Source organism: Prionailurus viverrinus, chromosome E3, assembly GCF_022837055.1.
Source record: "Prionailurus viverrinus isolate Anna chromosome E3, UM_Priviv_1.0, whole genome shotgun sequence".
Classification (NCBI taxonomy): domain Eukaryota; kingdom Metazoa; phylum Chordata; class Mammalia; order Carnivora; family Felidae; genus Prionailurus; species Prionailurus viverrinus.
Window position 1 is genome coordinate 2362553 of NC_062576.1, and position 26502 is coordinate 2389054.

Consider the following 26502-nt stretch of genomic DNA (forward strand, 5'->3'; position numbering starts at 1 on the left):
GTGTGCCTTGCGGGGGGGGGGGGGGGGCCTGTTCGGAACAGGAGCCCATTGGAGGAGAGCGGAATGGAGGCCTCTCATTGGCTGAGAAGTATGGCTTCTCATTGGCTGGGCTGTTGCTGGGCTAGGAGAAACCCCCCCTGCGTGTCTTGTTCGTTTGGTTGGGTTGGGTCGGCAGGAGTGGCCGGGGGCGGGGGCAGGGGCAGGGGCAGGGGCAGGGGCAGGGGCCGGGGCATACACCAGGGCTCCTTTCCTCCTTTTCCCACCACCATCCCACCCACCCGAGAGGAAGGAGTCCGGCGAGGCCCGTGGCTGGAGATGCCCCCAGGGGAAGTGCCCTGAGCCCCATCTCCGTGGGGCTCAGGAAATGCTCCTCCAAGGGGACCCACCATTGCTCCCACCTGGCCCGCCTCCAACACCCCTGCCCTGGGCCAGGCCTGTCACCTCTCCAGGTGGCCGGAGGGGCCTCCACACAGGCATCCCGTCCCCCCGGGCTGCTCCAGTGCACGTCCAGACTGCAGGGTGAGGCTTTTAAGGTGTCAAGACCACTGTTCGTGCCCATCTCATGAAGCCCCACCTGGGTGGGCTCCCCGGCCAGGACTGGGCCTCCCCCACCCCCCGGGGGTCTTTTGGCTCCCAACATGTGACCACACTGTCCACAAACTCCGGCAGGAGCCCAATCAACTCAGGAAGAGAGGCTTGTTTTTTAAAATGTGTTTATTTTAAAACATGAAACCCAAGCTGAATAGAAACCACAGAAATTACATTGACGAGATTTTTAGTTATTTGCCAAGAAAAATAAAGCCCCCAAAGAAATAAAAATCAAACCCCAAACCCAGTTAAAAAAAACCAAAACCAAAACCAAAAATAAAAATTAAAAACACAGCGACAGCACATACAGCCTTGGCCCTATGGAGGTCGGAGGAAGATTCTGGAGGAAGATGCCGAATGGTTCAGGCCTCAGTTCCCCCTTCCCGCTCAGGGCACTAATCACACTGGGGAGAGGGTGCAGGGCCAGGAGAGGGGCCGGGAGGGTCGGAGTCTTAACAAAATCATATTGAATGACAGGTTATATGTAACAAAGTGGCACAGACGCAACCATCACAGCTAAATAGAACGTCCCTGCCCACCCCCTGCCTGCCCCGCAGCTGCGCCCCAGGGAGGCCCCCACCAGTCTGGGGCTGGGCAGGGGTCCTGGGTAGGGAGGGGATGGTACTTGGGCTGGAATTGCATAGTGAGATGGGGTGGGTGATGTGGCAGGGGACCCAGGGGCAGTGGATGCTGGCACGGGGAGTCCCATCAGCCAGGTGTCCCGGTCGGACCCTGCCTCACACTTGCCCAGCCTGTCCGGGGCCTGGGAGCCAGCTGGACCCTGCTGGGGGGAGGGGGGGGGAAGGGGCGCTTCAAGGCCCTGGGGGAACCCTCCCTCCCACCTGCTACCCACTTTGTCAAGGGCCTGTGGGAAGCGAGGCCCAGTGGTGCAGGGTTGGGAAGGGATGTGGAGAAGTCACTGGGATGGGGGTTAGGAAGGGGACCCTGAACACTTGGAACGAAAGGAAACCAATGGTAGGACTTGCTCCCCTCCAGAGACTGAGGCTTGGGTGTGAGCCCCTCGGAATCACTCTCCTTTTCCTTTCTCCAACCTCGGTGAGTAGAAGAACGTGAGGACGTCACAGATGGGGCAGGCACTCACGCACACGACGCACGGAGGGTACTCCCAGGACAGCCGCGGTCCACAGCCTGTCCGGGCAGCGCCCGCCTCTCATGCTATGTACATTCACATTGCGGGCGGCCTCCCAGGGCCGCGGTCAGCCGACTGTGCTTCTGAGCAGCGGTGGAGAGCGGCTGCACCCGGGCGGGGCTGCCGGGGCCTCCCCCCGACCCCGGGCCCGGAACGCTCTCGGCACTGGTGGAGCCCGGAGGAAAAGCTGGGCAGGTGTGCCGCGGGCGCCCAGAACAACGGCCGGGCCGGGCCCGGGGCACACAGTGCCCTGCGGTGAGGTTTGCCCATGCCCACGGGCTCAGACGCCAGGACCACCTGGGGCACCCCAGTGTTTGCCTGCTCACTTCCCTCCCTCCCCGGCTCAGCGGTTTGCCCCAGGGGCGGGGCAGATGTGGCCTGGCCTCCAGCCCACCTGCCCTTTTGGTCCCAGACACCAGCACAGAGAGAGGATTGTGGAGGAAGGGCAGGCGGCCTGTCCCCGGGCCTGTCCCGGGGCAGGGCATCGCCCCCGCTCTGGAAGGAAGAGCCCACATGTCTGTAAGCTGCTTGGCCAGCTGCCCACCTCCCACCGCAGGACCCTGGCCCGGGCCCTCACACGTGCCTGTCGGTGGTACTCTGCTGCCCCTGGCTTGACACACAGGCCAGAGCCTCTCCGTTTCAGGCTGGCTAGGCCAAGACTGGGACTGGCGGGGGACTTCCCATCCTGATTTGGGGGTGGCCCACCCTCCATGGCAGGAAACACAGCAAACATTGTACACTAAAGCCAAAGCACCTTAGGGAAGCCTTGTTCCCACTTCACAGGTAGGGAGACTGAGGCCGCAGGGACCTCGGTCCTACAGCCTAAGGGACATTCGTTCCCTAGGACACAGTCATCCTGGGGCAGCACCTGCCCAGGGACGGCTCTCGAGGCTCCTGGGCTGCCTGTCAGTCTACAGCCCTTTCCCCAGCAGCACCCCGAGAAGAAACGGTTACTCCAGCTTGACTCCCAGCCGGCCGGCTTAGGCCTCATCTCTGGCCCGGACTCAGGGTGACACTTGCCGGCTCTGGATCGGCCAGGGGTGCCCGCGGAGGCTGGGTGAGGTTAGTGGTTAGTCCCAAGAGGGGCAGCAGGGGCCGAGGGCACGCTCACAGCCAGCTCGGGTCCAGCCCCACGGCCCGGCACGGGACACCGCGCCTGTCCTAGACAGAGAGGGAACCGAGAAGGGAGGGCTGCCCGGCCCGCAGTCCGCCTGCCCTAGGGTGACAAAGGTGGTTAGTGCAAAAACGAACCAGACAAGCTGCCAAGTCTTGGGGTGGGGGAGGGGGTTTGGCACCAAGAAGGTGGCCAGCACTGAGTGTGCGGCCCCTGCCGTCCTCCCGCCGCTGTGGGGGGCTGGGCCCCGCGGGCAGGGTGGGCGCTGAGGGAGAGAGCAGTGCTGGGCCGGAGGCAGAGGAAGCGGAGCCTCCCGGAGGGGCCTGTGTTCAGGTGGAGAGAAAAGGAAGAGCCACGGAGGCGCCCCGGGGGCTCTCCGCACAGGAGCCCGGTGGGCGGGTGCGAGCCTAGGCCCCTCCGGGTGCCGGGCACAGCGGGGGGCGCCGCACAGCCTGTGGACAGAAGCCTCGGGAACACAGAGCTGCGGGAGGGGAGGGGCAGGCTGGGGTGCGAGCCGGAGAACGCGGGCGTCCACAGGGTCGGCGTGCTGCAGGGCAGGTGGCAGGGACACGGCGCCGGGGCCGGCCCAGGGAAGGGCTCTGCAAACGCAGGTCCTCAGAGGCGGACAGGCGTGGGGGGCCAGGGCCCCGCGTCGGTGGCATCGCTCGCAGGCGTCCAGGCGCGTGGCCTGAGGAGAGGGCGCGGGCCCGGAGTTCCTCATCTCCATGCCCCTGCGAGGAGGGGAGGGCAGGGGAGGGGAGGGGAGGGGAGGGAAGGGGGGCCGCAAAGGAGCCGGCAGCGGGCCTGGCGTGCGTGCGGAGGGTCCGGCGAGTGGTCGCGGGTGGAAGCGGCAGTGCTGGCATGGGGAGGGCGGGGCGATTGGCACGCGGGCAGGCGGGCGGGTGGCCGGCCGGGGCGGTCTAGTGGCCGCTGCCGCTGGAGTCGGGGCGAGGCTGGCTGGTGGCGAGGTATTTGGCTCTCATGCTGGAGGTGTACTGGAGGGAGACAAGGGGAAGAGGGGGTCAGCAGGGCAGCGGACGCAGCCACACGAGGGCCTTGGTGAGGTGAGCCAGGAGCAACCCGAGGGTGGGACAGGAGGGCGGTGGCCCAGATGACGGAGCCCCGGTGGAGGGGCTCGGGAGTGGCTGGCGGGCTCCACGAGCGGAGGCCAGCCCCCACGCCCCAGGCTCCCCTCCCGGGCACAGGAGCGCACTCAGTCGAGGTTGCCTTCCAGGACTGGGCTGAGGGGACGCGTGGAGACTCCTGCCCCAGCGGGAGACCATCATGCAAGGGTGGAGTCAGGCTTTGAGAGCGGGTCAGGCCCTGGGAAGGAGGAGGCCCCACGGCCACTCTGCCCCATCGCCCCAGGAAAGGAGGCCCCGAAGGTCACATGGGCTGTGGGGCTGCGGACTCCTCCCAGCTCCTAGACGCAGGGACAGAGGCGCCTGGAGGGAGGGCACGGACGGCGTGTCTTGGCCGCCACTCGTCCAACCTGAAGCGTGTGTGTGTGTGTGTGCGTGCGCGCACGCGTGTGCGGGGGTTGCTCATGATGAGCACACACACAGGAGGCGTGTGCTGCGGCCAGGCGGGGTGCAAAGGGCCACAAGCCCAAGGGGACGCGGACGAAGGCCAGGCCAAGTGCCAAGGGTTGCCGGGGTCAGGGAGCCTGCGCAGGCTGACCCCACAGCCCTGCGCTGACCCCTCCCGAGTCCCCAGATGGGGAGGGACGATGCTCCCTGGTCCCTAGAGCCCTCCTGGCACTCCAGGTGGGGAAGAAGGCGAGAGTGCCGGGCAGCTGGCCAGGACACAGCATCAGGGGGAGGAGCAGTGGGCACCAGGGAGCCGTGTCGTCCCCCGGGCAAGCGGCAGGGGAGGGGGACGGCACCCCAGAGCCCTGAAGGAGCCCAAGCAGGCCCGCGCAGACATGTGGGCACGGCCGGGGACAGCTTGCACGCTTGCCTGCATGCGCCTGTGTGCACCTCTGAACATGCACGGTGGCACCCCAAGGGCACCCCGGGGTGCCACCTCACCCGTGTTCTGCCTCCCTGGGCCCAGGCGCCAGGCGCAGGCACACCCAGGGGCCTGGTAGATGGTCTCCTTGCTGGGAGGTGACAAGAGGGGCCGGGGCCATCTGCAGCTGGGCCGGGGGCAGGGAGGGGGCTCACTGCCCCTGAGGTGAGGGTCACGGGCCGGAGGCCGGCACGAGGTCTCTGGTTGGGCTGGGGGCTCACGAGCTCACAGGCTTGTAAGGACCCGGAGCTGGCCCGGCAGCTGCTGAGCTGGGGCGTGTCACGTGGGCCCAGGGCCCGCGCTGGTGAGGGGGTAGCAGTGAGCCGACAGCATGAGGCGGAGAGAGGCGCAGTGGGCAGGCGGTGCAGGGCAGGGCACCTGGGGCGGGTCAGTACCTGTCACTCTGAGGGCACGGCCACCACAGCGTTCGGGCACTATCCATGGGCTTAAACTGCCAGCCTGCCAGATAGCGCTAGGAGGGCCCGGGGCGGGAGGGGTGCAGGAGAGAGAGAGAGAGAGGGCGGCCTCAACGCCGGGGTGTAGGCCCCGCCTGCAGCAGGCTGTGGGGGGCCAGAGCACGGTGCCGATGACGAGGGCTACCTGGCCCGCGAGCCCACACGGCCCTGGTCCGGGTCGAGGGCGCCCCGGCGGCTGCAGGGCAGGACGGGGCCACCGCACACGCGCCCACCTCTGAAGGCGGGTGGCCTTCAGCCTCTCTGGCCCTGTCCTCTGCAGCCCACCTCGTCCAGCAAGGCCACCGGGGCCCGTCAGTCTGCAACTTCCTTCTCTTGGGTGCCAAACCACCCTGTCCCCTCTTCTCTGTCTCAGCGAGGCCAGAGGGGACAGCGGCTGGAAGTGCCAGAGGCTGAGTCCCGGGCCGAGCTCAGGGAGTCAACGGAGGAAGTGAAAGGAAGTGGGCCCGCGTGAGAAAGGAGAAGCCAGGGCCCCTGAGGGTCGAGCTGGCCCGCCAGGCGGCTGGGGCACAGGGTACCTTCAAGGCCAGCTCGTGGGCCCACCCGGCCCCGCCTCCTCCGGCCCCAGCACTGGAGGCTCCTCGCCACCCCGCCGGGCCCGCACTGCCCGCGAAAGCGACATGACCGCCAAGGCAGCCGTGCAGCACCCCCGCCCAGGCCTGAGACTTACTGAGGGCGGCGGGGACTCGCGTCCGATGAGGGGCGTGTTCTCACAGCGGGGGTTCTGGAAGTTGGCATTCTGGCTCCTGCGGTCATGAGGGGAGAGGGGCTGTGAGCGGCCGCCGGCCGAGCAGAGACCCTTCTGAAGCCAGGCAGACTCTGTGCCCACCTACCTGTGCCCGGCCCTCTCCAGCCCTGTGGGGTTCTCGTCGCCACCCTGGATGCGGCCCCCAGCAAGGACCTGAGGCGCCCGTGACCCTGGCACAGTAACCCAGGGCTCGACCCAAGGCTGCCTCGGCGCAGCCAGAGCCCACCCGGATGCCCGCCCACCACGCGGCCGGCCCCGGGCTGTCAGCCACGGCATCCCCACACCCTTCGCACACACCCTCCACCTAACCGAGTAGCCTCATCGTGGCCGCGAGCCTGGTTTGCCTGGGCGACCCCACCCAGAGCCCGGGCAGCGCCCAGGGAGGCCCCTTCAGACTGCCCGACCGGCCCCTGCTCTGGCCCTCCCAGGTTCTCCCGCAGCGGGGCACACGGAGCTCCGCACGGCCTGCGCCCCCGTCCCCGCCTACCCACCCCCCTCCGGCTCCCGGCCCAACTCACATGTACTCGGTGACCGGGGCGTTGCTGACGGTGTGGGCCGCAGCTGGGATGCTGGTCTCACTGCCGTAGCTGCTCCCGCAGCTGTACAGGCTGGGCATGTGCACGCGGTAGAGGCTGTCGTGTGCCTGCCTGGGCCCCGGGGCCGCCTCCTCCTCCCCGTCTTCGTCGGGGCCTCTGCAGGGAAGGACACCCGGCGCGGGTTCAGACCCGGACCCGAGGCGGCCAGCCGCCAGGCCCGTGTGGGGTCGGCTCGGATGCAGACACACCTCGTTCCGACCCCGGCTTGGTCAGGTATGGACTACGGGACCGTGGGCAGGTCACCCTGGCTTCATCCTCTGAGACGGGGGCGCCGAGGGCCCCGTGCCTCAGCCTGTACACCCGGATGCGGTCTGCCTATGAGCACGAGGGGCCACGGTCCCTCCCGCGGGGCAGAGAGTGGGGTGCCCGGAAGTGGGGGTGGCCTCTCTTGGCCCTGCAGGTCTCTGCCTGCATCTCTGGGTGGCCTGAGCCCACGGGGACTGTGTCTCCCCGGGAGGCCTGAGCCCAGCCCTCTTGCTCTGCTGCACGTTTCCTACCCACTGTGCCCAGGGAGCTGCAGGGCGAGGCGGGGTGAGGCGGGGCGAGGTGAGGCAAGGCGGGCGGCCGGGGCCAGGGCTCTGGCGCACCCGCAGGCCCCGCGCGTCCGGTACGCTCCCAGACCGGACCCGAGGCGGGGCTGCCTGGTGGTGTTGGCCTAGGTCAGCCAGGCCTGCGCTCCTGTCCCGCCTCCTGACCGCCAGCTGGGTGACCGCGAGCGTACAGCGTCCTCTCTGAGCCCCTTGCGGCGAGAGGAGCAGGACAGTGGTAGCAGCTGGCGAATGTGTCCATTCCCAGCCGTGCCCGGGGCTAAGCCCTTACACGCAGCGGTTCATCTAGTGCCTACCCGACCCCGAGAGGCGGGCTCTTTACAACCCGCGTTTACAGTTAGGGCGCCGAGGCCCAGAGTGCTCAAGTGACTTGCCCGGGGTCATCCTATAAGCAAAGGCAGAACCGGGATCTGGATCCAGGGAACGTGATTCCAGGTCTGTCCTCTCAGCCACTTCCCTACGGCTGCCATCGTTATTACCGCCGCCACCACCACCACCATCACCATCATCGCCACCCCCGTTGTCCCCGTCATCACCATCGTCACCACCACCACCACCACCATCATCATCACTAACACCACTACTGGCAGGATCACCACAGCAAACAACAGAGGGAAGAGATCTGAGCTAAGCTGCCTGTCCTCTGAGCCAGGCCACCAAGAAGCAGCCACGGCCCAAATGAGCGGGAAGGGAGGCGGGGACTCTGGGCGATGAAGTGTGGGGCCCAGGCAAGGCGATGGGCCCGGTTCCTCCGGAGACCACTCAACCTAGTACTGATCAGGGAGACTAAGGCAGGGGCTCCCGGGCACCCCACTTCAAAGACAAGAGCGTCACGGCCCCGTGGGTAGTAGCGGCCATCCCGGTCACCTGGCTAAACGGGCCACGGAGGCCGTGGCCACCTGGGGCCTTCCCTTGTAGAAGCTCCGAGTCCCCACGGCCAACCAGCTGCTCTTTCCACACACAAGCCCTGCACATCTACGCCCCGGGGCGGGGAGACGGACAAGACACCCCGAGGCCAGCCGGTCAGAGGCAGGGAAGGGTGTGGGACACGGAGCCAGCACCGGCAGCAAGGACGCCCCGGCTCTCCCCGCCTGCTCTGGACTCGCACGTCACCTGGGCCGGGAGCTCCTCTCTACTCGCAGAGCGCTGCGGAGGCTTGCAGAGTGTCCGGAGCAGAGGGGGCGTTTGCTCCTGTCTCCGGGCGCCAGAACACGGGTGTCCAGAGGCGCGTCCCTAAAACACCCGGCACGCGGGATGGCCTGAGGCCAGCTCTGAGCCCCTCACCTTTTCTGCTGCCAGGTGTGTGGCACACTGCAGACAACGGAGCTGAACATGAGGGCTGTGACGAAGGAGAAGAGGGCCAGGTAGATGAGGCCCTCGACGCCGTCATAGCAGAAGCCCGTCAGGGCCTGCACGTAGTCCTGAGGCCACACGGACCGGGAGGGAGACAGGGAGGGCGGGCTGAGACGGGACGCGCCAGGGCCTCGGCCCGGCACGCGGCAGCCCGGACCGCCCTGGACTTCACCACCCTCCGGTCAGCTCCCGTTCTCCTGAGGCCCCACACCCCCGGCTGCTCCCATCTGTTCCCCTGACCCTCAAGCTACTACCCGCTGTTCCCACTGCCCTTCCAGGTGCTCCCTCCTGCCCCCAGCTGCTCCCTCCTGCCCCCCAGCTGCTCCCTCCTGCTCCATAACCCCAGCTGCTCCCTCCTGCCCCCTGCTGCTCCCTCCTGCTCCATAACCCCAGCTGCTCCCTTCTGCACCCAGCTGCTCCCTCCTGCTCCATAACCCCAGCTGCTCCCTCCTGCCCCCCGCTGCTCCCTCCTGCTCCATAACCCCAGCTGCTCCCTTCTGCACCCCACTGCTCCCTCCTGCTCCATAACCCCAGCTGCTCCCTCCTGCCCCCCGCTGCTCCCTCCTGCTCCATAACCCCAGCTGCTCCCTTCTGCCCCCCAGCTGCTCCCTCCTGCCCCCAGCTGCTGCTTCCTGCTCCATAACCCCAGCTGCTCCCTCCTGCCCCCCGCTGCTCCCTCCTGCTCCATAACCCCAGCTGCTCCCTTCTGCCCCCCAGCTGCTCCCTCCTGCCCCCAGCTGCTGCTTCCTGCTCCATAACCCCAGCTGCTCCCTCCTGCCCCTAGCTGCTCCCTGCTGCCCCCTCCTGCTCCATAACCCCAGCTGCTCCCTCCTGCCCCCAGCTGCTCCCTCCTGCTCCATAACCCCAGCTGCTCCCTCCTGCCCCTAGCTGCTCCCTGCTGCCCCCCACTGCTCCCTCCTGCCCCCAGCTGCTCCTTCCTGCTCCATATCCCCAGCTGCTCCCTCCTATCCCCCATCCCCCCCCCTTCGTTGTGGCCCCTGGGGGGCCTCCCCCCCAGGCCGGCCCTCACCAGGTGCAGGCTGCGACAGTCCACCAGGGCGGTGAGGTGCTGCAGATTCACCTCTGTGCCGTTCAGCACCTCCTGGACACGGAGCAGAGGGTCCTGGGGGGACACGTGCCACACAAGGTCAGCACCAGTCAGGAGGACAGGCCCCTGGGAGCCCCCATGTATCTGTCCACCCACACCCGTGGTCTTGGAACAGGCGTTGAGGACCCCAGGCTTCTAGAAACGATGACCCCAGAGTCTGTGCCCTGGCCTCAGGGGGACTGTTGAGGATTCAAGTGGAGCGGGAAAGTAGGAGCCACCGATGCCTGTCAAGACAGGAGAGGCGGCAAATACCACGTGTCTTCTGACGGGGGTCTGGTTCTTTTACAAATCTCAGTTTACAGAACGGCGAAAGGGAAAGCGTTCATGGCATTTTAAATGACAAAACGCCATCCGAACCCTCTGTACAGAACGAGCCAGATCCTGTAGCATGTGTGTGCATGTCTGTGCGTGCACACGTGTGTCTGTGTGTACGTGGGCACCTCCAGCCACATCTTCTCCGTGGAGAGATGACCTCACAGACACATTTCAGGGTCGACGGCAACTCCTCTAGATCGACCACTGGACCTGGCACTGCCTTTTTATTTTTTCATGTTTATTTATTTTTGAGCCAGAGCCAGAGCGCGAGCAGGGGAGGGGCAGAGAGAGGGACATAGAATCTGAAACAGGCTCCGGGCTCCCAGCTGTCAGCACAGAGCCCGACGCGGGGCTTGAACTCACAACCTGCGAGATCATGACCTGAGCCGAAGTCAGACGCTCAACCAACTGAGCCACCCCGGGGCCCCCCAGCACTGCCTTTTATAACACATATGCGAGGAACGCTCTGTGAGTCAGAAATGGATTTCAGGATGACAAAACTCACTATTTATTAGGGGCTGAATTATGTCCCCGCTCCCCAAATTCACGTTGCATATGCGTTACTAACCCTCAATACCTCAAAATGCGTATTTGGAGACGGAGCCTTTAAGGAGGTAGTTAGGGTAAGCAGAGGTCACGAGGTGGGCCCCAATCCACTAGGACTGACGTCTTTGTAAGAGATCGGGGCACAGACACGCGCAGAGGGACGCGGGCGTGAGGACACGAGAACGTGGTGTCGATACGCCATGGAGAGAGGCCTCAGGAGGTCGCAGCCCTGCCCGTGCCCTGGCCCGTGCCCCTGACCTCCAGCCTCCAGAAGTGTCGGGAAATCCATCTCTGCTGTCTAAGCCCCCGGCGTGCGGTCTGTTCTGGCGGCCCCGGCACAAGGACGTACCTACCTATCCGCTCAATTGCAAAACACCCAGGGGATGCCCCGGCTATACCAGAAATAGGAAGTAACTGTAACATGCATGCGCTCTTTTAACTTAAATTTCGTGAGTTTACTACAGAAGATCCAGCTGGTCACACAAAAAAGGCTGAGAGCCGAGCCGTGCCCACTCTGCAGTGGTGCGCACGGGCCGGGCAGGGTTCCCATGTGCTGACCGGCACCTACGGGGAGCCTGGGATTTGCCAGGAGCATGGTAGCAAAGGTGTGGGGTGAAGTGCTCAGGTCCCGGAACATCAGCCCTCCAATTCCCGGAACACCCCTACGGGCTCGGGGGTGGACCTTCCTTTGTTCCCCCATCTGTCCCTATTTTCCTTATTATTCCTTATTTCTTTTAATTCAAACAGCATGCATTACTTTAAATATAAAAAACAGAGGGGCGCCTGGGGGGCTCAGTCGGTCGAGCGTCCGACTTCGGCTCAGGTCATGATCTCACAGCTCGTGGGTTGCAGCCCCGTGTCGGGCTCTGTGCTGACGGCTCGGAGCCTGGAGCCTGCCTCGGGTTCTGTGACTCCCTCTCTCTCTCTGCCCCTCCCCCGCTCGCGCGCTCGCGCTCTCTCTCTCTCTCTCTCTCTCTCTCTCTCAAAATAAACGTCGAGAAATACGTATGCACGTACGTACGTTAAAAAGAAGAAACAGACCTGTTTTTAAAAGCCTCCCACAATTGTCCAGGGAGATGAAGGGTGGACGCAGGGGAGAAGGGAGGGCACCACCGGGAAGAGTGTGGAAGAGGCAGGGACCTCCACAGGAGCCCGGCAGGGGGCACTGCCCCTCGCAGCATCTAGCCCTCTAGCTCGCCAGCTGGCCCGCCGCCCACCCACTCACCTTGGTGGCCGGGTACTCCCGGGGGACGGTCTTCAGCAGCTCGGCCACGACGCCCTGCATCTCCACCAGCGCCTTGTGGCTGCCAGACAGCTTCTGCTCCACAGAGAGGCAGCTGACGGGCAGGGGCAGCCCGTCTCTCCCACCCCAGGGCCACCCCCCCCCCCCAACGGGTCTGCCAGTCCCGCTGCCCCGGGCCTGCGCCAGCGCGTGGGCACTCTGCTCTGTGGGCCCGCGGGACACCCCTCCCTGGCTCCCCGCGAGCCTGCCCACGTACGCAGAGATGAGACAGATCACCAAAAACATGGTGTCTCTGAAACGGGTGGTTTTCAGGACCCCAGAGGGCCATGCAATCACGTGGAGTGACAGGCAGGGGGCCGAAGGGTTTCCCTCCAAACTCCACCCTGACGACACCTGTCCCGTCATTCCAGAGTGGGCACGGGACCCCTCCCGCAGGGCGACGCTTGGCTTCGCTCTGCAGGGCCACCCAGGGGAACCCAAGAAATGAAAGGAATCCCAGGTATTTTGGGGCGGTGGGCCGTCCACCCCAAAAGGCTTGCACCGAGGGCATCAGGGCGCTGACCCCAGGGGCAGTTAGTGATGTCAGTGTGGCCTTCATCCGGCTGCTCCTCGGGTCCCAGGGTCCAATCACGTCTGAGAGGGGTTGGGGGCCGTGGGGGTCAGGGCCCGTGTGGCCCCCTCCCGCCCGCACCGGGGCAGGAGCACCCCCGGCACTCACCTGCTGGAAGGGGTTGGAGGCACGGGGCGAGCAGGCCAAGTAGTACTCCAAGATCTCTGCAGAGAGAGGTCGGGGTGGCCGAGTGAGGCCGTCCGTCTGCGTGTACCTCGTGTGCCTACATGTGTGCGTCCGTGCGTGCGTGTGTCTGCACGTGGTGCCTGTGTGCATTCGAGCACACGTGAGAGGGGATGTGGCCTCCAGAGAGCCCGGGGCCAGCGCCCAGACCCTCCGCCCTGGGCAGCGTCCCTGCAGCACGCACAGCGGTCTCTTGGGTGCAGCCCTTGTCCCTCCCCTCCCTCTGGAGCAGCAGACAGGGCACCGGAGGTAGGCAAGGGGTCAGAAGACGCCCGGGGATGCATCTGCTCGGGGGTCACTTGGGCAGAATAACAGTTCTTGGGTCAGAGCATCGCCCCAAAGAGGAGGTGACACAGCCCATACATTGCAGCCTGGAGCACCCAGGACTCGGGGAGCCTGCCTGTCTCATCGCCCTTAAAACAGGTGTCCGTCCAGCGTCTGATGTCCGAAGGTGGGGATTCACTTACGGTTCGGATTCAAAAAACCCTAGAACACCCGAGCCTGGCTGCAGCTGAGGGAGGAGCCCTGGACTCTGCCTGCGCCTGCGCCCCCCACAACGCTCTCTGGACCCTCAGGACCCTTCCCTGAAGCAGTGGACACTGGCTTTGGAGTTCCAGGTGCCTCCCTTCTGGGGACCCTCCGGGGCCCAGTGCAAGATGGGGAGGGACCAGGAGCAAGGGCTTAAGTGCAGGGCTGGCCGCAGTCTGGGGCAGCTTCCCACGGGGCTCCTACACTTGACTCCTCGGGCCTGGGCTGCCACCAAGCTTAAGTGAAAACCCACTTCACGTGGGCCACCTGGCTCTGCCTGGCCCGTGAGGGGCGGCCTGTGGCTCGCAGGCGGCAGCCTGTACTCATGTGAGGCCGGGGGCTGCTCGCACTTGCCAATGGCCCCAGAGCCCTGAGCAGCGAGGACCCGAAAGGCTGATGGCACCGGGGCCAGGCACAGCGGTGGTAACGGCTGTCACCAGTCCTGCCAGCTCTGAGCTGGGCACATCCACCTTCCCCCACTGTGGGGGCTCCTCTGGCTTAGATGGAAACGGTTCCTTCAACCAAAGAAGCTAAAAACCTGACCACAGGCTCCTCTCCGTGGCTTTCTCGGGCAAAGAGGAGAAGACAGTCCCGTGAGGGCCAGTGTTTTAAGGCCACGCAGAACTCCTATCCCTGGGGGGACGGTCCCTCGACTCTTCTCTCAAGGAGCACGCGGTATTCACAGCAAAGGCAAACAATGAGCTTAGCACCGTCCAGCTCTGGCCGCGCCCGAGCCCAGTCCCACCTGCACCTGCCTCCTGAGATGGTCAACACGCACCCAGCCCCAGACACGCTCTCTGCCCCCAGCTCAGTCCACGGCTCCTGTGAGGACAGCTGCTCAGACAGAGAACAGGGCCTCAGTTCCTCCCTCCCTACATCCTGCTTCTTCAGAAGCCCCATCACGCTCCCTCACGGCATGTCCCCATTCACCTCTCGCCCCGCTGGCTCAAGGCACCTGCCCCCTGCCTGGAGAACTTCAACAACCTCCCTGCCTTCCTGCTTGACCTCCGTGTTGCTCCCACAGCCCAAAGAAACTTTGAAAAAGAAACTGAATCATGGGCCATGTCTTTTCCAGGCTTCCCACTTCCAACGGGCCCCCTGGAATTAAGCCCAAGTTCCTTTCCTCGACCTGTCCCTGCTGGCCTCCCCATCCTCTCCTCTCACAGTGGATCTATTTTCTGCCTTACAAACACATTGGGTTTGTCTCTGCCCCAGTGCCTCTGCACAACACACACAGCCTTCCCTGGCTCAATTTAAATGCTACCTCTTTGGTAGGCCACGCTGTCTGCTCTGAAGTAGCCTGTCGTCACTTGCTGCTCCCTTGTCACCCACCTCCACCGTCACCCCTCCCCTGTCATCTGGCCTCACACAGCACCTGTCCTCATTCTCAGAGCCCCCCACCCCCCGCCACTCACAGGTGTTCCTGTTCACTCACTAGCTTCCTGACGTGCGTGGGTCCTGCCTCCCCTAGACCAAGGGCCCACGAGAGAGAGGATGCCTTGTCCTCGCTCAGTTGGGTCTCCCCAGCCTGGCCGCTGGGGTGCCGGCTTCAGACTCACCCCCACTCAGCACGGAGTGTTCCTCCACCATCCTGGTCACGTAGGTGTCGGGGTCCACACAGAAGTCGCTGGAGCCCTGGGACGGGTGCAGGCAAGGCAGATGGGGTGACCAGGCTAAGCCCCCACAGCCTTCAGCTCTCAGGGATAGAGCCTGACTCCCAGGTTCACTTTTAGCTCCAGAGATAAAATGGGGATGTGGGGACGCACTGACTTGCTGTGTGCCCATGGGAAGGTCCCCACTCTTCGCGGAACCTCGATACCCCAGGGTAGGGCGGGAAGGGAGAGGAGTATGACTTTCCCAGCCCCCCCGCCTCATGCCGAGGCCCAGCACACAGGGATCACGCTTCCCCTCTGCCACTCACCACGGACACGGCCAGCTCCAAGCCCAGTGCGCCCCAGCTGATGACCAGGGCCAGGACCCCCAGCAGGCAGACCCTTGGAGCAAAGAACGCCAATCAGCGACCCCCAGGCTGGGGTGGCTGCAGGCCAGAGGGCCGGGTCCCCAGGGAACATCTGGGGGGGTCTGCCCTCACAGGGGCTGTGGCTCCTCCGTGGTCTGGCCTTAGCCAGAGCCACCTGAAGGCTGGGCACAGATGCGTCTCCCTCCCATCTGGGGCGGGCTGGGGTGGGGCTCAGGGGAGGGCCAGGAAGGAAGGTCTCCCTGCTCCCCCCCCCCCTCCCCCGGCCAGCAGGTCTCAGCCCTCACCCTGCTCTCCACAGCGTGGCCGGAGGGGCCTGTTAGCCTGGGCCAGACCCATGGGGCTCACACCTGCCTCGCCCAAGGGCCGGCCTCACCTGCCTCCCCGGTCCCTGCGGTCCATGCACTCAGGCCTCCCTGCTGCCGCTCACACCCCTCGTGGCAGGCCCACGTGCTGGTGGTCAGACCTCCAGTCCCCTCCCTGCCAGGGCTCCTTGCGGAGCACACGCGCCGCAGACTGGCCTGCCCCCCTGCACGTCCCCCCACCCCCACCTGCTCTCCTCTCCTCCACAGCAGCGCCCCCCCCCCCCCCCGGACACAAGGTGCTACAGGGGCCCGCCTGTTCACTGGTCTCTCCCCGTGCCCAGCCCGGGGAGGGCGCAGGACACGGCTGTTCAACTGTTCAGTGAGGAAGCGACAGCTGCTACCCGCAGACAGCTAGCACTGTCGCGTCTTTCGGAGGACGAGACAGTTATCAGTGCCAAAAAGCCACCGGCCCAAGGTGGCCAGGTGAGTGGGCGGCACAGCAGGGCGACGAGCCCAGACTGCCTCCAGGCCGGGGACGTGGCCAGCTTGACTTTCTGGTGTCCCCATGACTTGGTGACCCGGACAGGTCTTCAGGTGTCTGGGTTATGATACGCAGGCTCAGTGGGGAGGGAGCCCAGCAGGAACCAAGGACGGACGGGGCAGATGTGCCCGCCACAGGGGCACGGGTCAAGGGCCCCAGGAGAACTGCCGGAGCGGGCTTCCGTGGTGGGAAACCCGTGGCCAGACCCACAGATGGGGGTGGGGAGGGAAGGGCCGCCTCAGGGGAGAAGGTGCTGCGGGCGCCTCACCCCTGCCCTCCGCCCCTCCACCCCACAGACTCACCCGACCAGAATGCCCTTGGAGCTGCGGATGAGGCCGACCAGCGCCAGCAGGCAGATGGCCACGTCGAGCAGCAGTAAGCCCAAGTAGCCCAGCCACCTGTGGGCACACGGTGGGTGTGGGTGTGCGTGGGGTGCAGGGACAGGGGCATTGCTCGGGGAGGCATGGCAGAGCTGAGGGAACGGCCTGGGGCCCAGAGGGGCATCCGCGGGCAGCTCCGGGATATGGGGCTGGCATCAGTTCTGGTAAAAGAAGTCCCGGGGAACACGGCGGTCCCACCCATAACAACTGTGACACCGGGCTCTGAAGGCCACAAGCCCGTGGACGGTGACGAGCACCCAGGCAGTAGGGGCCAGGCGGGGCGGACAGAAAAGAGGGCCAGCCGCACCTGTACCAGTCGTAGAGATCCACCTGCTCGGCCAGCACCTCCAGGGACACAGCCGGGTTCCTCCAGAAGGGGATGGCCGCGGTGTGGCCCAGCAGCGTCTCGAGAAGGCCCTGCAACCTCTGGACTGCGCGCAGGGGCTCTGGGCGCGCGGCCAGCTGCCGCTCCAGGCTCTGCAGGCTGGGCTCTGCCGTGCGGTTCAACGCGGCCGCGGTGTCCCACACCTGCGCCGGGCCGGGGGCCGGTGAGCCCGGGCGCAGACCCACTCCCGGCACGCTCCGCGCACACGCCCACCCCTCGGGCACGCACGCAGACACGGGGCGCAGGCACAGAGCCCCCCTCCCCATCGGACGGCCACTCACGCGGTCCTGGACCCCTGCCACCGTGCGGTTGGCGTGGCGGAGCGAGTAGGTGGCCCGATGGATGCCGTCGCTGGTCTCCCCGTTGCCGTAGAACCCCACGGCGATGCCGGCGCTGGGACGGGGCGGGGCTCTTGAGGGCGCGGCCGGGCCCCTCGCTGGCCCGCCCCGGCCCCGCCCCTCCCGGTCAGGCCCCGCCTCCATCGGGCCGCCCCTCCCTGCCGCGCCCCCCCCCCCCCCCCGCCCCCAGCCCGGCCCCTCCCCGCACTCACCTGCAGACCAGCGTGGCGATGATGACGCACCAGGCGGTGCAGCAGCAGTCAGCGTCCAGGTGCTCCTCGCTCTTGCGCCGCCGGCAGCACAGCCAGAAAGAGTAGAAGAGCAGGAAGAGGAGGTCCAGGGCGAGGCAGGCCAGCGCGGCGGCCCCCAGCAGCAGCAGCGCCTGTGGGAGGCCGGGAGGCGGCGCTGGAGGTGCGGACGCCGGCACCCGGGCTCCCACCCGACCGTCCTCCAGCTCGGGGGACAGAGGCTCCCAACACTCGAGTGACTCCCGTCCTTAGCCCCGTCCCGGACCCAAGCCACATTCGGAGAAGCCAGACGGGCAAGGCCATGGGGTCCTCCCAGGCCCTGTGCCCCTCCCTGCGGGGGCCCCTCACCTCCTGGGCCCCAGGCCCCCAGGCAGGACATAGGACAGGTCCAAACAGGGGTCCCTGACCAAGCCCAGTAAGGAGGTGCTGGGTGGGCAGGGGCCCCCGGGGAAGGGCCAGCACAGCTGCTGATGGCCAAGTCGCCGAGGAAGGCCCCTCATCTCCCAGAGCCTCGGTCTTCTCTTTCGTAAAAGGGGGCAGTGCTCTCCCCAGAAGAGGCTGGCGGAGGGTCTCGGTGAGGGCCCGCAAGAGACTGAGTTGGACCTGGCCACCTTTGCAAGCCCCTGGGGCCGGAGCAGCCCGAGGGGCCCAGAATTATCCAGCCACATCCCGGGAGTCACCAGGGGAGGAGGAAGTGCCCCCTCGGGCCCTCTCCTGGCACCAAGGTCAGCATCCCCCGTGGGAAGCAGGGACACATGCCGTAGGCCCAGCGCTGCCTCCCCTGGGTGCCACACTCGCCATTCTACCTGGCCCAGCGCCCCCCTTCCCCATTTTACTGGTAAAGAAACTGGCTTCAGAGAAGATACGGAGGAAGGACCGGTATCATGGCACCTCTGGGGCCTCAGCACACGTCCCTTGTTGGGGTGGGAGACGTGGCCTGTTAGCGCTGTAGGCCGGGCCTGACCACGTGCACCTCATGGGGGGGTGGGGGACCAAGTAAGTCCCACACAGAAGGTTCACCACCACACACTGGCTCTCAGTCCACACTGGAAGTGCCGTAGAGACGAAACGCCCTCCCTCCCCAGGCCTGAACACTGGGGTGCTGCTGGGGGAGAATGCCCACCTGCCCCCTTCAGGGCCCCCTTGGGAAGCGAGGCTGAGCCGCAGATGCCCTGGCGCCCAGCGGCTGTCTCCCTGCCCTCGCAGGAGCCCGCTGGCCCGGGAGGTCTCCCACCAGGCTCACCATCCCTGGCCACCCCCACACCTGGGGGGGGCCCCTCCCGCCTGACCAGGGAGGCACCGAGCAGCCACACTTCAGAGCAACACCGGGGCCCAGGGAGCCAGGAGCTGTTTGGAGGCTGGGCCTCGGGCCTCCCCCTCGAGGCACAGGAGGGAGAAACCATCCAGGGGCAGACCGGGGTGACGCCATGAAGCTGGAGTCACAGGCCACGGCCTTGCCCTGCTGGGGCGCAACGGGCGTTGGGGGCTGGCACCCTCCGGTGCTCCTCCAGGCTGAGGGTGCCTACCATCTCTGCCCTGGCAGGACGGCCCGTTGGGTCCCAACCGCTCCTGCTCACAAGCTGCGGGTGGGAGGGAAGCAGGCCCCCGTGGGGCCGGTACCAGGGCCACCTCGTCAGCCGCGCTCAAGTCACAGAGGGTGTTCCCAAGACCCGGGCCGCAGCCAGGGGCCTCCGGGCAGGAATCGGGGCATGTCACAGGCCGGGGGGCCATCACGGAGGGGGCTCTCACCTTAAGGGTCCTGGAAGCCGGCACCGCCCTTGCCCCGCCCCACCCCGCCCTGCGTGTCAATACACATCACAGTGCTTGCAACAGCACTCTCTTCCGGGCTCCCAGGGTCTGCCCTCACAGGCACAGGCCGGACATTGGCCGGGGTGCCACAGGCCCTGCCCATCCCCTCCTCACAGGCAAAGGGCAGAACACAGCACCACCCCTGGGACCTCTGTGCTTCCATAACAAAGGCCACCCTCCAGCCCCTGTCACCGGTCCTACCTGCAGGCTCCTCCCCCAAGCCCTCAGAGGCCCACCACACCCCCACCTGGAAGCCTTCACCCAGAATGAGCCCCTGCCCATCCCCATCCTGTGCAGATGGTCCCCCTGGAGGCCACCCTCTGCTCTGACTGACCTCCCTTGGCCTTGGCTGGAGTAGCCCCACCCCTCCCACAGTGCCACCTCCTCTCCTGCCGGATTCCCCCCTCCCCCAATTGGACACAATCCAGGAAAGTCCAGGACACGGATGGCTCGGTGCTGGTGTTTAAATACATGCATCAACACACATCCTCTTGAGGAACCCCTGCCCCGAGGCGGGGCAGTGGGGACCAGGGCAGGCAGAACCCAAACAGGCCCCCAGCTGGGGCCCTGAGCCCACCCAGCCTGGCCAAGGGGACATCACGACTCATCAAAGTGCTCACAGGCCCAGATCGCTGCGTCATTGGTGCCGGGACCACCCACTCCTGTTTGCCAGATGAGAAACCCAAGGTAAGATCCGCACTGCTGGCCAATGGGGGGGGGGGAGGGCCCTAGCGCCTGGGGGGAGCCTGGGGGCGGGGGGAGCCATGCCAGGGCCCCGGGGTGCCTGGAGCTGCTGGACCCCAGCTGGGCCATGGAGACCAGAAAGAGCCAGACAGGTGGGAGCACCCGGGCCGCCTCCCTGGCGGGTGCCGTCCTTGTCCGGAAGGTCAGGGAAGAGCACCATGGGCAGAGGCCACCACAGGCTGAGTCTGGAAGGTGCTGTGCCCCTGTGGGCGGGAGTCACGCTGTACCTTTCTTGGGTGTCCTCCTACGGCTTTGATTTGGTTTGTTTTGTTTGTTGTTGTGTGTCATTTTCGGGTTTTTTCTTTTTTTTTTTTAAACCACCAAGTTGTACCAACTTTGTAATTAAAACAGAACCAGAATCCTGTTAGTAGCTCCTTTCAGCTGAGCGTGGGAGGCCCCTGGTCTGAGCCCGGCTCTGCCACCACGTAAGAGGCCCCGTGAGGTCTCCGGTCAGGCCCTGCTGCTCTCCGCACCCCATTTCTGCCTTTGTGCAGTGTGTGAGCCTTCCCCAACCTCCCTGTGGGAGCGGGGTCCCTGGCAGCCATGCCAGACCCCTCTCAGTTGATGACTGGGTCACGTGGGCCCCGGGAGGCCGAGAACCTGGACCGAGGTGCGAGGGAGGCGTGTTCTGCCCTTCCCCCACAGCCACCCCGAAACCGCTGCCCAAGCGGGACGCCCAGGGAGCCAAAGCAGCAAGGTTCAAATGCTGCCCAGCCGGGCTCAGAGATGTGACCTTGAGTCAGGGACCGCACCCCCATGCCTCAGTTTCCCCACCTATAGAGTGGAGATGGGTGCATCACTGTCCTGACCGGGTGACTGAGGATTACACAAGCGAATCCCTGTAAACGCTCAGAAGAGCATCCCCGTGGGGGTCCCCCAAGAAAGGTGAGGGTCCCCAGGGGTTGCTACCCCCAGGGCCCGCTCTGTCACCACACAGCCTGGTGGGCTGGGGGCAAGAGAGTGGGCACCTTGGCTGCTGGGGGGGGGGGGGGCGGCAGTGGTCCAGGGCTGCTCACGCACAAGGTGAGCACGTGCCCCTACGCGCACACGCACAAGCATGTCCTCGCGCACACACACGCCTACACCCGTATATTCACACACATGCTCGCCCACGTGCACATGAAGGTGTCACCCTGTGATCACAGCAGCCTGTGGCTGGAAGCTCCCAGTGGCCGTGGGCAGGGGAGGGCATCCCAAGCACCTGGCTGCTGGAGCAGACGGGGAAGCAGGGAAGGCAGCCGGCCAGCCAGGGGCAGCCTCGCACACAGGTAGGGCCGCCTGCCTGGGGGCGGAGGACGCTCCCGTCCCATCCCTGCCTCTCGCAGGGCAGGGGCTAGGGGAGGACCACTCACTGCCCCAGGAACCCCAGGGCCAGGCTTGATGGTGATCGTGTGTCCTGGGTACCAAAGGGGTGAGTTACTTTCCAGAAGCTTCTCTGGAGGCAATGGCAGACAGAAGCACAGGTGCCCACCTCACCCCTGTAACCCTACATGCTGGGGGCCAGGCATCCAAGGTTCCACCTCATCCCCTCCTGGTCTGTCTGCCCGGCTCCAGGAAGCCTTCTTCCTATGAGGAAGGGACCCTATTTCTACCATCTCTGTGCTGGGTCTGTCTGCCCACACCTCCCCCAGGAAGGAAAGGCCTTGATGAGCTCATCGATTTAGCTGGGGCAGTGCCCCCTCTGGCACTGAGGCCTGGCACACAGTGGGCGTGCAGAAACATGGCCCCCCGGCTCCCCACCCCAAGGTCCGAGAAGCTGGGGAGCTCTCTCTCTCTGGCAGGACATCAGGCTGCGGGGCCTGTACCACAGCAGCTTCCCACAGCCCCCATGGAAGGTGCCAGCACCCTCCCGGTTCACACAGGAGGGCACTGGAGCTGGGCGGGGCGCAGCCCATCACGGTGAACTTGCAGAGCCCGTCGCCATCTGGGTGCACGAGCCAGGCCTGGGGGTGCCTGGCATGCCCTCTGCCCCCGCCTCCCGATGCCAGATTCCAGGGGACAGCCCCGCCTCCCCCCCCCCCCCCCCCCCCCCCCCCCGGCTGCGGGGGCTGCTGTCCCCTTCACCGCCCCGGGGTCCATTCTCCATTCAGAAAGAGAATGGGAAATGCCTGATCAGCATCTGGGCTCTGACCAAATGGAATTTTCCGTCTGTGATGGAAGTGATGTCAGCACTCGGTCAGGCGAGGCGAGATGCTTGGGCCCGTGTCCTGACCGCTGGCCACAGTGCTGGCTGCCAGCCACCTGAGGCGCTAAGAACGCACCGGGCTCCGTGCGGGTGCCCGTGGTGAGGCCTCGGCGGGGCCCACACCCCGCTCCTGGCCCCACGGCTCACCTCATCTCTCGGCCCCGGACCACCCCCTCCTTCTCAAGGCCCCTGCAGCCCTGGCCTGTGCCCACACACTCTCTTCCATGCCTCATGGTCCCCCAAAGCCCTCATCCGCTCTGGAAATACCCGATGAGCCAGAGCTTGGAGTCTAAAGCCTTTCCCTATCCCCGTTCAGGCCCCGGCCCAGGCAGGAGGCCTGCTGAGGGACCCAGGACCCCAGCCGTCCTCCACGTGAGCCCAAGCTCCCTGCACAGGGCGGGGCGGGGGCGGGGGTCCCTGGCTCAGCCCCAGGCTTGCAGGCAGAGTACAGGGGGCCCCAAGCCAGCCCCGTAAGGGGAGGGCCCACAGCGTGCCACGAAGCCTTACGGAAGAGCTTTGCAGCAGGAGGCTTGGCCCCGTCCAAAGACAGAGACCACAGTGTGAGGGCTCGAGGCTCCAGCGTCCCACCAGGGCCAGTCAGCGCACAGGCACGTGCACCCCACCCGTGCGTGACGCCGGGCTCAGCTTCAGCATAGGCTACGCTGATGTGCCCGAGGCCACCGGGCCAGGGTGGCCACACGGGACCCTGGGACGGCCCATCCGTGCACCCGCTGCACCCAGGAGCACACCGCACGTGCAGCACAGGTCAGAACCCCCGACGGACCGTCTCCTCAGAGACGCGGCCCCACAGGGGGGCCTCCGTGCCCTCAGCAACTGCCCCTGAGCGCCGCCCACACGCTCAACCCCTCTGTGGGCCACCACAGCCTTCAGCCAGGCTGGGGAGCCCCTGCCCTGCTGGAGTCCCTCACGGGGGCTCCGAAGCTGCCCACCCCAACCCCCGCCCTAAAGGCCACAGCGGCACACCCCCCGGGCCAGCCTCCTGGCAGAAGTCATGGACACCCAGGCCCCGGTGCTCACGGGCGAGGAGGACGTGGGGCCAGACGTCCAGGGCTGACGCTATTCTCGGGGCATCGGGGACTTCCGCCCGGTCACACGGCAGGAGGTTTGGGGCCAGGCCCCCAGGCCCAGCTGCCGTAACTGAGGTCCCGCCACTGCCCGTGGCGTGAGGCCCACGGCCCGCAGAGGTGGGTGTCCCTGGAAAAGGCCATCCCATCCCTGGCAGGCCTGTCCCTTCAGCTCGTCCTCACCCCTCCCTGTACCAGCCCTCCCTTCGAGGCAGCTCCACCAGCTTTCAAGGGCGAGGCTCCAAACAGAAGGCGAGTCCAAATTCCTCCAGGGGCCTGGGCCCTCCCTGCCCTGCACCCCACCATCCTTGCGGTGGTCACACCTGCCTCACTGGAGTGGGGAGGCCCGAGTCACTACACAAAGGGCCCCTCGGCCCAGGGCCAGCCCGAGACGGAGGCACATCAGCACCAGGCCTGACACGGGGGCCACGGGGCACGCGTCTCCGGGACCCCAGCAGCGCACACCCGGAGCCTCGGAAGACTGGGGGCTGTGACGACAGGTGTCAGAGGGCACCAGCAGGGCACCGTGAGAGGTGGGCATGCTCCCAGAGAGGGACGGCCCGGGCGAAGGCCCGGCACGAGGTCCAGGCTGCACACCCGTGTCCCGAGGGGCTCTGGAGGGTGGGGTGGGGGCAGGCAGGACCCTCCACCGCTTCCCAATGGGGAAGTCCCACCCCAGCCCCAGAACTGCCGAGGGCCTTTCTCCACAGGAAGAGACCAGGTCGGGTCTTCCAGGAGGCTGGCGGGATCCCAACCCCCAAAGCACCATCTGGGAACCCACGTGCGTCTCGGCCAGAGCCCTGGGCCTGGACTGAGGGCTGGGCTGCTGTTGCAGCTCCTGTGCCCGGGGGGCCTCACTGGGAAGGGCTCACACCACACGGCGCTGCCCGCTCCCCTGGGACTGGCTCTTGGCCTCGGCAACCACCCGGCCTCACACTGGGCCTCGCGTGTCTCCAGACCACCTGGGAAAGGGGTGGCATCCACCTTCCAGGCCGGGGGCCTGAGGCCAGAAGGGACGCTGGAGCCCCACACACTTAAGTACAGAGGAAGCAGGGGTCTGAGCCCACACGGGCCTCCTGAGGAAAGCTCCGGAAAAGGCCCCCTCACCCGCCGGGCCAGGCTGAGCGGGTGCCGAGGGCCCTGGCCGTGGAGCAGAGTTGGGCGCCTGGCTGGCTGTTCGGCCCACAGCCCCCCACCCCTCTAACACACTTGGCTGCGGCTCCCACATGCCGACCAGAAATTAAAAACAGATTTTCCACTGAGCTGGGCTTGGGTTTCACGAATTCCATGACGGTGAGCTCGTGGCCATCCTGGAGAAAGCACAGCCAGCGGCCGGCCGAGCAGGAGCCCAGGAGGGGCCCGGCTGTCTGTCCAAGTCCTCCCACCGGAGGTCTGAGACCCAGAGCACCAGGCCGCACATGGACACACACCGGCTGCAGGCTGATGCCCTCACGGCGTGTGCACCCTACTCGCCCTTGCCCTCCAGGAACCACCGGGATGGAGGCCTGGCGAGGCTGGACTTGGGCTCAAGGCCCCGGGACGAGCTCTGGTGGCTCACCCCCCAAGGCAGCCCCCGCCCCGCCGCCCTCCGGGTCTGGGGGCCAGCCCGCTGTCCTGCTGCCCACGCCACACCCGCTCGCGGAGGGAACGGACCCCGGAGGACACGGCACAGGAGCTGCCCTTCCCGCGGCGAGGGTGTCTATCCGGCCCCAGTGCCCTAACGCATTTCCCAGCACGGCGCCCAGAACAGCCCTCCGCTCTTCCCCAGGCTTGACCGCACACACCTCTCCACTGGCCACCCCTATGGACCCAGGCCACAGGCCTCGGATGCAGCCAGGGGCCAGCCAACGGGCCCGGTCACATCATCGGGCCAGCCAGAGCCCTGTCCCAGGACTCAAGGGGGGATGTGGCCCAGGGAGGGCAGCCTAACCAGCCTCCAGGGCCAGGCTGGACGAGACACCACAACTTCTGCGGCGGCCCTCACGACAGTCGGGAGCCCAGCTGGAGTGCACGCGGCCGGAGCGGGTGGCACCCCAGGCCGGGACCCTCCTCAGAGCGAGAAGGAAGCAGTCGCTCAGGCTTTGGGCAGGCCGGCCTCGCCCCACGCCCTCAGCCAATATAGGAGAGGCCCGACCACAGTGGGTGCCTGTGGTACAAAACAGAGCCCTCTCTGAGACCCCTACGTCTCGTAGCCCACCCGCCCCTCCTGTGGGGACCCAGGCCTCAGCCAGGCTCCTCTGGGGAGCAGAAGCAGCATGCCGACTGAGACCTGCGGGAGGACCACACGTGCAGGCCGGTGGGTGTGCGTGAGCCCGACCCAGGCCTCGGGCAGGGGGCAGGGGACAGGGAGGCTCCAGAGGGGACCTGCACAGCCCCTCTCCCACAGCCCACCCGGCCACAGCCTGGGTCCTCCGCCCGGTTCTGCGGGCACACCCCACACCCAGGCCCCTCCTCTGCAGCCCCCATCCTGCGCCTCCTATTGGCCTGGAGGCCTGGCCTTGACCGAGGCCTGCCAGAGCCCTCACAGCCCCCTCCACGGCCCGAAGCATCCTTGCTGCCTCAGCACGTCTGCTGTGTGGCCCCCAGGGGTCCTGCTGGACAGGCAGCAGACCCCATTCTGGGCATGTGCCGTCCCACCTCGGGCAGGGACCCCAGCTCAGGGGTACCCTCTGGAAAGCAGCCCCCTGTTCTGGGCAACGGTGCCCATCAGATCCTCCCCAAGAGCGCGAGGAATCCCTCAGAGCCATGGGAGAGCCATGTGTGTGTCCTGGCCCAGTGCCAAGCTGAGGGCAGACCCCAGGAGGCAGGCACGGGCACAGCCAGGTCCTGCCACACCCACCACCAGCCCTGTCACATGCCCCAATTCCTGTGGGGCCACAGGGGGCCACTTCCCATATCTGTGACCCGGTCCCTGGGCTGCAGATTCTGTTCCTCCTGTGCAGCCAAAGCAGAACTGCCCATGGCGGGGAGAGGACCCGGTCCCCACACCCGCTGAGCTTCCCTGAACCAGGCCCCGCTACGGGACCAGGGAGCCTCTGCACGGGGACTGTGTCCACCGAAGGGGAGTACCGCGCTGGAGCAGGAGCCTGCCCACATTTCCAGCCCACTGATGCTGGCCGGCCAGTGGCCTCAATTCTGTTTCTAGAGCAGTGACAATGTCCACCCCCGAGGGCCACTGTGTGGCCGCCCGGGGAAATGTTTATGAGCCTCTCTGGTACAGCGGCTGTGGCCTGGGGTGAGAGCCACAGCACACCCTGCCCAGAGCCTGACCAAGACCCCCTGGCCAGGGCCGGAACGGCCTTTGTCCCTTCCTGCATATCCTCTGGGCAGAGGAGTAGAGTGTCGGGGACACGGCTCGTCACCACATCCACAGACCCTTGAAAACCAGGGG

At 66.2% G+C, this 26502-nt stretch overlaps 1 protein-coding gene across 2 annotated transcripts in view; it reads right to left on the reverse strand.

The window, feature by feature from the left end:
• Positions 1–696: 696 nt before the first annotated feature.
• Positions 697–26502, reverse strand: part of TTYH3 (tweety family member 3) — a 30829-nt gene continuing 5023 nt past the window's right edge. The window contains exons 2-15 of one of the 2 annotated variants that reach the window (XM_047838842.1): positions 17253–17422; positions 16984–17095; positions 16625–16845; positions 16240–16335; positions 15035–15107; positions 14673–14748; positions 12511–12566; positions 11775–11867; positions 9611–9703; positions 8512–8648; positions 6602–6775; positions 6006–6081; positions 5258–5334; positions 697–3847 (exon numbers count right to left, since the gene is read on the reverse strand). In XM_047838842.1, the coding sequence (XP_047694798.1) occupies positions 3832–3847; positions 5258–5334; positions 6006–6081; positions 6602–6775; positions 8512–8648; positions 9611–9703; positions 11775–11867; positions 12511–12566; positions 14673–14748; positions 15035–15107; positions 16240–16335; positions 16625–16845; positions 16984–17095; positions 17253–17422 (1470 nt within the window). In that variant the 3' untranslated portion in view covers positions 697–3831. The remainder of the gene's footprint in view (positions 3848–5257; positions 5335–6005; positions 6082–6601; positions 6776–8511; positions 8649–9610; positions 9704–11774; positions 11868–12510; positions 12567–14672; positions 14749–15034; positions 15108–16239; positions 16336–16624; positions 16846–16983; positions 17096–17252; positions 17423–26502) is intronic. The other variant, XM_047838843.1, reaches the window with a different exon arrangement.